Raw genomic sequence first — 14,073 nt, 5'->3', positions numbered from 1 at the left:
CGGTGGCCCTACCCCTGGCTCCTCCTCTTCCCCCTGAGGCCTTTCCCTCTGGCCAGGCTGGAAGCTGGAGCTGGGCTGTGGTAAAAGCTGCCTAGTGAGCCCAGGCCATTGTGGGAAGCCCCGGACCCTCCACCTGCCCTGGGCAGCACACCCCAGGAGGTGGGGACATGGGCTGGGGGCTGCTCTCAGGCACCTGGTCCATCGCCCAGGGCAGGTGGAGGGTCTGGAGCTCCCCTCAGTGACCTGGGCTCCCTAGGCAGCTTTTACCATGGCCTGGACCAGCTCCAGCTTCCGGTCTGGCCGGGGCAGGGCCTCGGGGGGAAGAGGAGGAGCAGGGCCAGGGCCTTGTGGTGAGGGGGGCTAAGGCTCACCTCAGCCTCCCCTCCCTCCACCACCCCTGAGCCTTTGGTAGGTACAGAGCAGCACTGCAAGGAATCTTGGACAAATGCTGTCCTGGCATCATTCGGCCTGGCACTGGGATTTGAACTTTGCATTTTGGGACTGTCCCATCCAGTTCGGGACTGGTGGTCACCCTAGTGACAGGGTGACTTAGAAGGGTTTCTTTTAAAAAAAAATCTGGTTAATGGAAGGAATTATTTCAAGGATATAGCCCAATTCAACTTTCTCCTCTCTTCTGGTGTTTTCACTGCTAGTGTAACTAGACAGGTTTCAGAGTAGTAGCCGTGTTAGTCTGTATTTGCAAAAAGAAAAGGAGTACTTGTGGCACTTTAGAGACTAACAAATTTATTTGAGCATAAGCTTTCGTGAGCTACAGCTCACTTCATCGGATGCATTCAGTTAGTCTCCTCAGGTGCCAAAAGTACTCCTTTTCTTTTTAGTGTAACTAAAGTTGAGTATAGCAGTTACCTTTGTCCTCTGTTTCTTTTTATATGTCTATCAAAAATATTAACCAACATACTTCTGTTTTTTAGGAGTTCTGCATAAGGGAGGAATGGTGCCTTCAGAGAAATGACTGAGTGCCTTTTCGGAGTGAGGCATGATGAGAATCTTCCCTAGGTATAAAGAGAAATCCTAGCAGAAGAAGCTTAATTTGGTAGGCTGCAGACACGGAAGGGATCTAGGCCCAATTAGAGAACCAACTTTTGTCTCTTTATATATTTTTTTGTTTGTGTTAATAAGTTAGAACTATTTTTTTAAACAACACACCTTGAATCCGTGCATTTTATGCTTGGAGCTCTGGGGATCCTGCTGACTCCATGTCACATCGGAAGATGGTATTTAGGGATCTCTGTCAGGACAACCAGGAAATCCTAGAGATCCAAGCATATGGTTAAGACTATGGAATGATGCTATGGTCCTAGAAACACCAAAGGATGTGCTTGTCCTAAAACAAAATTTGAGAACCTTGGCCACTTTTTCTAGGGCAGAGTTACTGGATGAGCAAAAATAAAATGTAAAAGGTAGCCTATAAGAGTACCTTTGAAAGAGCAGCTTGGGTCCAAGTGATTGGTACATGATATCAACAATGTTTGAACAGTTGAGGTATGAGCTGTTGCAGGCCCTGCTTCTCCAACTACATTTCAATGAGATCATTAAGATTTCTAGAGCTTGAGGCGTTATACAACATGGCCTGTTCTCTTGCTTGCTAGATCTGAGATAAATTTTATGTTACCTCTGAGATTAAAGAACAACAATAAACCCTCTCTGTCCCAGCCACACAGATCTGAACTAAATAGGCTATGTCATTTTGTTGATACTCCTAATTTATTAGTCATTTATTTAAACAGAATATAATCCTTCAGGAAGGCAAATAGATTGTGTCACTTTTCAGACTTTCATGAACCATCTTAAGGACATCTTTCGATAGAGTTGTCACGATTACAGGGCTAGCTGCACTTTTGCCCTTTTTCTGGACTCTATGAGCACATGTTAGGCATCAGGCCGTATGCCTTTACCTATCTTGGGGTGGAATTCTACAATTTCCCCTCTCCTAGGCTGGGCTTGGGGCTACAGTTCCACATGTATCAACTGTGCTTACCAGCTCTGACTGAGTTCAAACACCTGTGGTCTTCTTTTTGGGAGTCAGCAGTATATAGCGATCAGACAGCCTGCTTGAACCAAAGTATTGCTTTTATTAATAATAGGAACAAAACATTTAGTGAGAAAGGACTTCAGGATAACAGTCTACACACGTCTTACCTGAAGTATTACTCTTCCTTGATGGTAACCCAGGCAGACGTCCCAGCACATGCCTGTATCTTAATCTGGTTCCCCCAAACAACTTGCCCTCAATCATTTTGAAACTGCTGTAGTCCTGTTCATCCTACATTCATTCATTCAGTAACCAGGTCAGCACACAGCACTCATAAATTATTACAGAGCAGCTCCACTTCCATCACATGAGTATTAATGCCTTCACTTCTCAAACACATATTTTTAACATCTGCCTTGCATATGACTATAACATGGATTCACACTGGAAAACTTTACACCTGTCAGATAGTTAGTGCCCACAGTGGCACTGTGGGAGCAGTGCCTACACAAAATATTAATCCAGTTTACGATACCTATCTCATATAAACATATAGGGAAGGAGCCTGAGTCCTACAAAGGTCACTTTGCTTCCGGACAGTGCCAAGTGACCTTAAAGCTACTGCAAAGAGGCAGCTGAAGATTCCCCCAGCATCCCGGCTGGAGTGGGGTATACCGAGGCGGAGAGGGGATGTGACGGGGACAGGGCCAAAGGGTGATGTGCTCTGCTGATCTCCTGTTGGTGAATGAGCCCGAAGGGATCGTTCTAGTTGATGCATGTTAAAGCAGCTTTAACTTTTATAGGAGGCTGGTTTTGTGCCCAGGATTGGGGAAGAATAAAGGAGCTTCAGGGCAACCTTTATTTCTTCATAAGCTGCATCAGATATGAGTTCAGCATGACTAAGGATTGAACCACTTGCAAATCCTTATATGAACGGGTTACATTCACCCCATTGCAAAGGGCCAGCACACAGCCTATGCACCACTTTAGTCTTGTTTAAGCCTTGTTGTAATGACTTGTGGCCTAACTCCATAGACATTAAGAGGTCCCTAGGCCAGATGATTTTCACACAGTGTGCGTGTCCAGTATTCTGAATATGGTGTAATGGATACCATATAATCCAACTGGGGATGGTTGCTGTGGACTAGTTTCTGTATGAGTAAGCGAGAACTTCTAAAGCTATTTAACATGTCTTTCTTTAGCAGTTAATGGGCTATGAGCTCCTCGGAGGATTCAGCTGCAGGAGCAATTTTCTCAGCAACTGCCATACTAGTTCCTTGGTATACGTTGAGACACAAGCCAGTATAAAATGCTGTTTTTAGATCATGGATATATCTGCCAGCACAGATAAGGAGCTGCTTGCCAAATCTAAACATACACACAAAACATTGACTCAATCACACACAAACATAAACAAGCAAACAAATACCCCCCACCCTACCCAATAAACTAATCAAGCCATTTCTCCTACTAACTGGGAAAGAAAAAAAGAGACAGACTGTTATTGTTATTTCACTTCTGAATTCTTGGGAGGTGTTCAGATGCTGCACTTGCTGCAGAGCCATAGAAACACATAAATAGATAGAAACATGCAGAGTTAGGAGTCAGTTGTAGGCTTATTCAAAACAGACTGAATCTTAAAAATCTTGTCAGTTTTCTTAAATGATATATCTGAATTAATCCTTTGTATTAGGTCCTTTACTACAGTCTGCCACACTAAAAAGTAACAACATCAGTTAACAAAAATTAGGCGTAATGAGAGAAATTGATCCCTAGAATAAACTCATTAAACTCAGTGGAATTTTTTATAGCATGGATGAATTTGGCCCAGTTAACTTTTGTTTTTAAAATCCTAGTCTTACTACAGACATTTATGGGCATTAGATATTATGAATCAGTGACTGACCTTACAGTAAGATTCAAAAGAATGATTGTTTTATTTTGATAAGACACTCTTTTCTTTACCTTGATTGATTTTACTTTCTAGTGATGAACCTTCAGGGTTTAATGCAAGTATTCAAGTGGTGGACAACATGAATTTTCATTAGGACATAACAAGTCTTAATATGGCTTCTGATTCATTCCCAATTTAGAAAGACATAATACCGAAGATGTTAGAGTATTTGGAAGATATGAAGGCCAGAGAACATGCCATAAATAACGAAGAGAATAATTAACTTAGGGCCTCTCAGAATGAACATTCTAAATTAAGAACCAAAACACGGCATGTACAGTAGTTTAAAAATAAACAAATGACGTAGCTGTCAATTGAGTTCAACCGAACTAGTCATATGAGTGAAGTTACTCACATGTGGAAGTGCTTGCAGGATCAGAGCCATAGGTATCTCTCCTCCTGTCTGCTACAAGCAGGGCTGGATTTAGGGACAGGCAACCCAGGTGATCACCCGGGGTGCTGGGCTTGGAGGGCGCCGGGCTTAGGGTGTTGTTTCTATTGTTTAGCAACAAAAGGGAAAACATAATGTTTGAGGTAAAATGTTTCAAGTATTCCATATGTGGATTAATTTTCCACTAACCTCCTAGAATGTTGTGGACCTTTGTGGAACCTTGGAGAACCTAACAGACTTTTTGAGAACTACATTTTCCTTGAACCTCTTAGAATATTGTCATTCATGCCCTTGCAGGTATATAAAGGGCATGGCGTGGCGTGGCGTGGCGTATCCAGTCAGTCAGTGAGATATAAGGATGAACTGAAGTGAAGTGAGAGCCCAGCTGCAATATTGTGAACCTTGTTTTATTGTGTAATTGTGAAAGTGTACTTGTGTTTTAAGAATTGAAGATAAGTAGCAACTAATAAAGGACATATTTAACGAGATGCCAGAGCTATCTATCAACCCCCTTTCTACACAACAATATAAAAGAAATACTGTTACTTCTTTTGCCATGCTTAACACGTAATGTGTAATGACTTTCTAAGACTGTGGAACATAGACTTTTGCTCTTCCTCATACTGTCTGTTTCCCCCCACAGAAAATAAAAGATGCCCCTGAAGAAACCTGCAGGAGCTCCATATAGGAAGTGAAAAGCTCGATTGCAATATAGTTTGCAGCAAGGGGCAAATCTGATGGGAAAATATTTCAAACAGAACAACATAGACCGTGCTTTAGGCAGGAGTGATCATCTCAGTGCAGAAGAAATTGGGGAGTGAAGCATAAATGATGGAAGTCCTATTACTAAAGAATTAGCAGATTTACCAAGGCTATGACAATGACAATGGTGTGAACACGAAGGGAAGAAACAGTGGCACCCAGGCAAGGATCCTTGTGCTGATTCTTTCTTCATGCCTTCTGGTTGCCATTCCCTTACCTGGTTGTGTCAGATGCAGCTTCATCTTCTGTAGATTCAGTTATCTCTCTTTGGAATACTACAAAGGATATACATCCTGTTTTCAGCATCAGCTATCAGGTGGAAGATCCTCATGGACAGTGTTACAAATCTGGCCATGAAGCCGCTAAGTGACACTCTCTGGGAGAGCCGTATTGACAGCATAAGGCCAGTGAGGTACCAAGTGACTGAGGTCTATGACACCCTGATGGAACTAGCACAGTCAAGTAAAGGTGAGGCCAGAATCCGACACGAGGCGAAAAGCCTGGCAAACCAGATCTCTGACTTCAAATTTCTGGTCTCAGTTGTGATTTGTGGTTTGGCACAATATCCCGTTCCAAGTAATCATTATAAGCAAGGCATGGGGGGAGGGATAGCTCAGTGGTTTGACCATTGGCCTGCTAAACCCAGGGTTGTGAGTTCAATCCTTGAGGGGGCCATTTAGGGATCTGGGGCAAAAATTGGGGATTGGTCCTGCTTTGAGCAGGGGGTTGGACTAGATGACCTCCTGAGGTCCCTTCCAACCCTGATATTCTATGATTCTAGGATTACAGACTCAGTCAATGGACATCGCGACTGCTACTTCTTTGATGAGAAGCTGCCTTGATTTCGTTGTGGCCTACAGAGACAGTGGATTTGAAGATGCCATCACTGCTGCAAAGGAAGGGTGGAGAACTTAGGAGTTGAGCCTGTCTTCAAGGAAACTCGTATTCATTGGAAGAAGAGACAGTTTGGTTATGAGGACAAAGATGAGGTGATGGGAAGCTCGGAAGAAAAATTCAAGAGGGAGTTTTTTTGCTCGCTGTTGACACTGCTCAAGGGTCCATCAAAGAAAGGTTCAGACAAATGAAGCACCACAAAAAGATCTGGGGGGTTTGGTATGACATCAGTAAGCTGCCAGTGGACAGGAAAACACTCTTGAACAATTGTATGGACCTTCATTGGATGCTGACACACGAGGAATGGTTGGATGTCAATGACAAAGATCTCTATATAGAATTGGACAACATCCGTCACATTTTGCCACACAGGAAGCACTCTCCACTTCAAGTTCTCCAATTCTTTCATGATGCAGAGCTGAAGGACACATTTTCTAATATGTGGATCGCTTTGAAGATTCTGCTCATGCTGCCAGCCACAAACGCAAGTGGTGAGCGTAGCTTTTTGAAGCACAGGCTCATTAAAACATATCTTCGATCGACGATGGCTGATGAGAGATTGACATTGCTTGCTATTTTGTTGCTTGAAAATGCCATTGGCCAGTCTTTTGATCTCTCTAATGCTGTGCTTGAGTTTGTGAGGGAAAAGGTAAGAAAAGCGACCTTTGGAACAAAAGGAATAGGGTTAACATTCTAAGGCTGTCACCTACTGTAACATTTTTAAATACTGTTCCACCCAATGTTGGTGCACAGTTCAATTTCTTGATGTTAGAATATTTTAGTTATTCTTAAAATTAAAAAAGTTTCTGTCAGCTTAGAGGAAACTAATTTTTTATTTGCATATATATGGCATTAATAAATACAGATTTACAGATCCTAGCATCCAAATTTATCTTCTTATATGACAGGGATAAATCATGCATGCAAATTGTGCATCAAAGTTGTGACATGGGCTACAAATGCAATAAAAAATAAGGTATTAAAAATTTAACAAATGGAGGGGTAGGGGAGGCACTGAAGACGCTTCTAGCCTGGGGCACCATGTGGTCCAGGGCCAGCCTTGACTACAAGTGTCTCTTGCACAGGCTTATATAACAAGAATTAAACTAAGTGTTTTATTACTTTCACAATCTGTAGTGCAATGGTTATGGTACAAAACTTGGGGTCTGGAAACCTGAGTTCTATTCCTTGCTCTGGCATTAACTTACTCTGTAACTTTGGATAAGTAATTGCACTTTCCTCAGTTGTAAAAATAGGAATAATTATGCTTATCTATCTTCATAAAATGATTTGAGATGTATGGAAGAAAGCAACTATAGACCAGGGGTCCCTCGTATATGTCTCCCGCTTATCCGTCATTTCACATATCCGTCACTCATCAATACGGGAATGTGTTCCGATTAATGTTGGTCTTGATCCACTTATCTGTCGCTTCATCTTTTGCGTGGCTTTTCTGTGGGTGCTTAGCACCCACCAGCAGCCAGCATCCCCCACCCCCAGCTCCTCCTGTCTGCCGGTGGCCTAGCTTCTCCCCCTCCCTCCAAGCGCCTCCTGCATGCTGAGACACAGCTGTTCCCCTGCATGCAGGAGGCGCTGAGAGGTCGCTTTGATATCCATCGCCCTTTTCAAGAATGCAACCCCGAAGTATACCAGGGACACCCTGTAAGTATTAATATTATTATTTTCACTTAGAATAATATTGTAAAGAAGACCAAATTCAGGCTTGTTCACCTTCTCAATACAGGCACCAGTGTTGTCCAACTGATATGTTTGATGGGATAAATTAATAAAATTGGAAATAAATTTATATTCCATAAAATTGGGAAATAATATTCTTTAAGGCAATCTATGATGTACAGCAAATCAAAATGAATTCCACATCAGCTCACTTTGACTTTTGTGTCCAGTTATTAAATAAAACTTTACATTATAATAGATTGTATTATAACACGTGATCATTCTGAAAAAAAAGAATACAAATAATATCATATGTGTAAGACAATGTTGGAAAGTTTCACTTATGGTAGGAACTTGCATGACTTTAGATCCACCGTAGTCAATGGCAACGCCCTCACCCCCATTGACTTCAGTGATTGCAAGATCAAGATTTGTTGAGCTTTGGGCATAAATGATTTGTAAGTTAAGAGTTCCCAAGGTACTAGGATAACTTTGATTTCAAATAATTGTTTCATGACACTTTCCATGGTTCTGTTAGTAGAACACACCATTCTAATCCAGGACTAATCCCTTAATAAAAGTTGCTTTACTTTCTTTTATAATTGAACCACATTCACTGCTAATGCCTCTTTGTAGTGTGACAAAATAAATAGTATCCGTAACTCTAAAAAAAAGGAAATACTGACAAAGAATCTGTGATTGAAAAATTCATTTACTTTCATGTGTCTAAGTTGTTCAGTGTAAAAGGGCCATCGCCGTAAAAGAATATCACACTTACATTTTGCGCTATTCTAACTTAATAAATATATATCAGGTTTGCAGTAAATATGTCGTCTAACAACCTGCAAATGTGGCATTGGTTAAATATACTAATTGTGTAATCTTATCCAGACGTTGAAAAACCTTTACCACTCAGCTGTGGGGTTTTCTGCTATGGGTTTGATGTTGGTTGGCACAGGGAGCCTCTTTCACTTTCTTTCCCCAAACACGCCTGTGTAAGATCCAGAAAGATTGCTGACAGCAGTGTTCCTGTGGCGGGGTAGCTAGCTTATCCAAAATAATAGGGTTCTCTGGGACTGATCCTCTGCTGGGGTAAATTGCCATAGCTCCCTTGACTTCACTTCTTCCCAGGATGGGAAATCAATGGAGTTTTGCCTGAGTAAGGACTGGAGGGTTTGGTACACTGTGCCATATCAGCACCCATTCTTGGGAATGTTCCATGTACTCATGTTGTATCATATATTCTTGGGAATGCTCACTTGCCATCCAAAGAGAAGGGTGCTGGTAGGGCTTTCTCTGTGGGGGACTTGGGAACTTAGGAATTCATTCCCTTGTCATGTTCCATTGGCCTTCAGAGCGTGTGGCAAAGCTCCTTCTTTTTAGAACGGCTAACATTTATGCAGCAGGGACTGGGACCTGTGGCTGCAGGGATTTGATTCTCTTTCTGGTTTTGGAGACTGCTTTCTTTCTACAGTATTGCAGTTTAATATGTGTATAGGGGGTGGCTGAGTGCCTTGGATAGGTGCTATTATCTACACCTCTACCCCGATATAACACTGTCCTCAGGAGCCAAAAAATCTTACCGCGTTATATGAAACCGCGTTATATCGAACTTGCTTTGATCCACCGGAGCGCGCAGCCCTGCTCCCCCGGAGCGCTGCTTTACCGCATTATGTCCAAATTCGTGTTATATTGGGTCGCGTTATATTGGGGTAGAGGTGTATTGTATATAAATCTGAACAAGTAAATAAAGCACTTGAAGACTTAGTCTAGCATAATTAACTGAAGCTAATTGCAAAATATTCCCTTTTAAAGCAAACTGAATTTACAACAAAAGTTTTCATTCAAGTTGGGATTTTGTGTGTGTTCGTTTTCCTGCTAATGGCAGGAGAAATGTTCACTGCCAAATTTACATGTTGTAAGTGCTTGTTGTAACTATGTGCTGTAATCCAGCCCAGGTGGAATAATGAGGGCGCTGCAACTTCATTTCCCTTTCACTGTTGCTGGTGCACCAACTGCAATAATATTTCAAGTCACTCCCTGTCTCTCTGAATAGTTAGGGGAAGGTCAGCTATTTTTGACTGGCCACGCCTTGATAGAGAAACAGAGTAAAGCTCTTCCATCAATGTCCTAAAATAGAAGGGCCTTTCCATTTGTCAGGCTGAAGTCAGCCTTGTGGAACACAAGTCGGGGAACACAAATCAACCCACAAGGCACAGGGAAAAACCGAAAGGCAAGGAAAGAGAAATTTCTTCAAACACAGGGTGCATTCTCCAACCAGCACCTATTGTCCACTTGCCTAATTTTTTACTTTGAGAGGGTTGATTTTTAAAATACTTAAAAAAATATTCAGATTCATTTGGAAACAAATCAATGATGAAACTGAGTGTGGGGATATTTTTTGGAGGCTTCTTCGGGGCGCTGGGAGTTTTGCTCTTTTTGGTGGCCTTTGGGACAGATTACTGGCTTCTTGCTACAGAAGTTGGAAGATGTTCAGAAGGTCCAAACAATACCACGGTTAGTATGTATATTTTTTCTTCAGAATAATAGCTGGTATTAGTTTCACAGATGTGTTAATCTCTTCTTCACGTAGAAAGAACATACTGTATGGACACTAAGTCTGACTCTGGTGTTTATGGGCCTGATCCAAAGCCTACTGCAGTTAGTGGATTTTTATTTACTTAATTTGGCTTTGTTCAGGCCCACTGTGCTCAGAACCACGAGATGCAAGCTGAGCTTTTGACAAAGGAGCTATAATTGTACAGGTTTTCTTTAAATAATCTACATTCAGGTAAGATGCATTTTCAACTAAAAACCTATATTTGATGGGATTTGATTCTGTTAGGTACCTGAAAAATCCCTTGACTGTGCTCATGCATGCAGGCGACAAAGATTGTGTTTGTTTTGTGCAGGAGGAGGTGGTCACTTTCCACCATGAAGGTTTCTTCTGGAGGTGCTGGTTTCTTGGAGTTGTAGAAGAGGACACTAACAATATTTGGAAATTCTGGTACAGTAAGTGTAGTTTATATTTTTACACTACCTTTACCATGTTAATGCAAAGGCTGAAATTCTTTTTCTTCTTTATCTGGTGCAATATCTATATCTATATCTATGCTATTATCTCATAAATAAGGACTATCTCTCATCTCTCTCTCTCTCTCTCTCTCTCTCTCTCTCACACACACACACACACACACACACACACACACACACACACACACACACACACACACACACACACACACACACACACACACACACACACACACACACACACACACACCAGATTCTGGCCACCAAAATGATTGCTTTTACTACTTTGGCAGTGCAAATTACCCTTACAGCTGCCCTAATTGGGCATTCTCCTTAGGTCCAGGAATCCCCAGATGACAGTGCTGATATCCCTTACTCGGGCAAAACCCTCAGTGAGGTTAATGGGGCTTTTGCCTGAATAAGAACTTGGAGGCTGGACCCATAGAATTCAGTCTGCCACTTTAGAGAATGTGTTTAAAAGTGTTCTACTCAGCACAAATACAACTCATGATCATATAAATACTTGACATTAATGTTTAGGCTTTTTTTCCCCCTAGCCAACCAATCGCCGTCTAAGAATTGCACACATGCCTACCTTTCTCCATTTCCTTTTATCCGAGATGAACACAACTCAACCTCCTATGACTCTGCAATCAGTAAGTACTTTCTCGGCTTCAAATGTATACAGTGCCTATAGTTTCAGGAAAACAATTTGGATACTTCAGTATGAAGTAGCTTTATCATTTCACGCAGTTTAATTAATGGAGCTTTGGAATTTCATAGTCCATATGATTTTAAAATGTGTTTGGAAGTAAAAATGTAAGTAAAAATTCTATCATTTCATTTCACCAGGACTGCACTGCTCATTTCTGGAAGCCATAATATTTAGGTTACTATTCAGCAAAGACTTAAGCACATGCTTAACATTAATCATGTGAATAATCCTATAGAAGTCAATGGGACTACTCACATCCTTAAAGCTAAGCATGTGCTTAAGGCCTTTGCTGGATGGGGGGCATAGTTTCCAAATGTGCAATTTCCTTTTTAAGAATCTGTTCTTCTGTTTTCCCAATAAACAAAGTATCTTTCCCAAAAAAATCTTAAAATTGAAGATAGTATAAGAATATAAAAGAACAATTTAGTGTCTTCAAAGAGAAGATTTATCTTAAACTCCACTAAACTAAGAGCCAGTCTCATAGAATTAGACTGTTCATGTGATGAATTATCCTATTGCATTTATTTGTGCTTTTCTCTGATTGATTGAGTTAGTGGTTCCCTCAATGTTTTTTTGTTCCTGTGTCTTCGTGTTGGGCTTGTAATGGGGTTCGATCACTGCTGGGATGCCTCCTTGTGCTTGGGTCTAGAGATCAGCTCTTGCTTGGACTGGCACTCCCTTCCATTGGTTCCTTGTACTGTGCCCCTTCCCCCTGCTGGGATTTAGGGTGCTCCCTCTCCGTGACTCGGCCTTCCAGCTAGATCACTATTTAGTCCTCCTCTTCCAGGTGTCAGCATCCCACGGGACAAGCTGTCCATATCCCATGTCAGACAGTCTCTGGTCCAAGTCCAGGTCCACTGGCTGGTAGGGAACCCTGGCTCTCCACTGTCTCCAGGTTCCAGCCCAGGGACCCGACGCCTAGCAATCACCATCTGCTCAATCTCAGACCTTGTTGCTATTTCCCTGGGCACCTTCCTACCTCACTTCTTTGTCTTCTGCCCCACCTCAGGATTTACCAACGCAAGCTTCTTCTATTTGCAGTGGCTACCCCACCCCTCTCGGCTTCTTGCCACTCTGTAGTCCAGGGCTTACTCTCCCCATAGATCTCCTTCCCTCTTGCCAATTCCCTTTCTCTCTCTGGAGTGACTGCAGAGCACCTTCCTATAGCTCCCTCCTGCTCTCAACTTCCAGGCTTTATATAAGCCCCAGCCTGCTCCTGCCCTGGTGTGCTTCATCTTCAATTAGATTTTGTCCCTGGTTCTCCTCATGGTGCAGCCTATAAGGTCAATTGGCCGTATTTAACCAGCTCATGCCTTGTGTGAGGTGAGTATGGATACCTTCTATCCTGGAGTTGCTGAAGCTGGGCTTGCAAGTCATCTTGCTCCATCTCTGGGTCACCCACCAAGAGAAGTTTACTCTTCTCTTCCATGGTGTTCTGGTACTTCTGCTAATACTTTAAGTCTTGTGAAGCCACTTGCATGGCTTGCTCTACAGCTACCAACTTCTCTTGTAATTCCTGCCTTGGTCTGCTCTCCCTCAGCAGCCTTTCCCTCAGGATCTGAGTTCCCCACTGTATATTGGTTAGCCTCTGTAATTGTCCTAGTATCATTCAGTTTTATCTTCATGGGACCATTTCTTCCTTCTAGTTCCTTCCCACTTTCTGTCATTACAAATCTGTTGGCCTTCTCTGCTACTGCTACTACCACTACTATGCCCCATATTGAGGGCAACTGGCTCTTCCTCTCTTGAAACCTGGCCCCTTTCCTGGCTATGTTTTACCTTCTTGTGAGGACTATGCTTCCTCACATGTCCCAGTTCCTCACAGGAAAAAACAGGCACCTCCCCTTCCTGCTCTTGCAACAGGTGGGACTCTTAGTCTGTCCTGTGTTCCTCCCATTAGGACAAACCTTCTTGTCATGAACTAGGTATACCTAATAGTAAGTGTTTTCAGGATCTGATTCTTGTAGCATATACTGCTTACATAAGAAAATAACTTGTACTGTCAACAGTTCTGTTGACGTTTTAAAAATATTAACTAGTAGTCCAGGAGGAGGTCAAACGTGGCCAATCAAGGTCACAGGTCAAATCCATGACTTTACGGCACACCAGAGAAATTTGTCTTTCCAATGACATATTGTGGAACCTTCCTCTCCTAATACCGTAGGAGGAGTTTGCATTCAACTAATCATTCATAAATTCATAAGGAATCCCCAAATTACATTATATGATTACACACAGAAGTCGACAAACAAAGAATAAGAATGGGAGAAAGGAACATCATCAACATTTCTTTTTAATTTTAGTTAATATTTGCCAATAGATCCATTGCTCAAATATAATTTACCTAACAATATTTTGTATTAGGAGATTAAAAACAGAGAAAATTGTACAATAGGTGATATCCCAGGAACTCTATATTCAGAGCCATCCCTACTGTACAAATAGATACAGTTGGATTGCTTCGGAGCTCATTAAAAGTCTGGTAAGAAAGAGATTGTTTCTGCATCCAGTTCATGGCACACAAGTTCATTTTCAGCATCTGAGTCTAATTTTTTATTAGAGCAGATATTTACATTCAAGAATATTTTATCATGATCATAATAACCCCCTTTGCTATTTAATGCCTTTTTACATTATCATCGTTTTTGCTAGTA

The 14,073-nt window shown here is 41.9% G+C and overlaps 1 protein-coding gene across 4 annotated transcripts in view; it reads left to right on the top strand.

Moving 5' to 3' along the window:
- Window positions 1-4,350: 4,350 nt before the first annotated feature.
- The window catches only part of TMEM182 (transmembrane protein 182), a 35,241-nt gene continuing 25,518 nt past the window's right edge, over window positions 4,351-14,073 (top strand). For 2 of the 4 annotated variants that reach the window (XM_074945102.1, XM_074945111.1), the window contains exons 1-3: window positions 9,815-10,188; window positions 10,584-10,683; window positions 11,262-11,360. In XM_074945102.1, coding sequence (XP_074801203.1) covers window positions 10,045-10,188; window positions 10,584-10,683; window positions 11,262-11,360 — 343 coding nt within the window. In that variant the 5' untranslated portion in view covers window positions 9,815-10,044. Of the gene's footprint in view, window positions 4,391-4,981; window positions 5,569-5,881; window positions 6,644-9,814; window positions 10,189-10,583; window positions 10,684-11,261; window positions 11,361-14,073 lie in introns of those variants that run through there. The other 2 variants (XM_074945087.1, XM_074945095.1) reach the window with 2 other exon arrangements.

Source organism: Natator depressus, chromosome 1 (assembly GCF_965152275.1).
Source record: "Natator depressus isolate rNatDep1 chromosome 1, rNatDep2.hap1, whole genome shotgun sequence".
Classification (NCBI taxonomy): Eukaryota; Metazoa; Chordata; order Testudines; family Cheloniidae; genus Natator; species Natator depressus.
The sequence above is the reverse complement of the archived record's forward strand: the minus strand, read 5'-3'. Positions and strand labels throughout refer to the sequence as shown.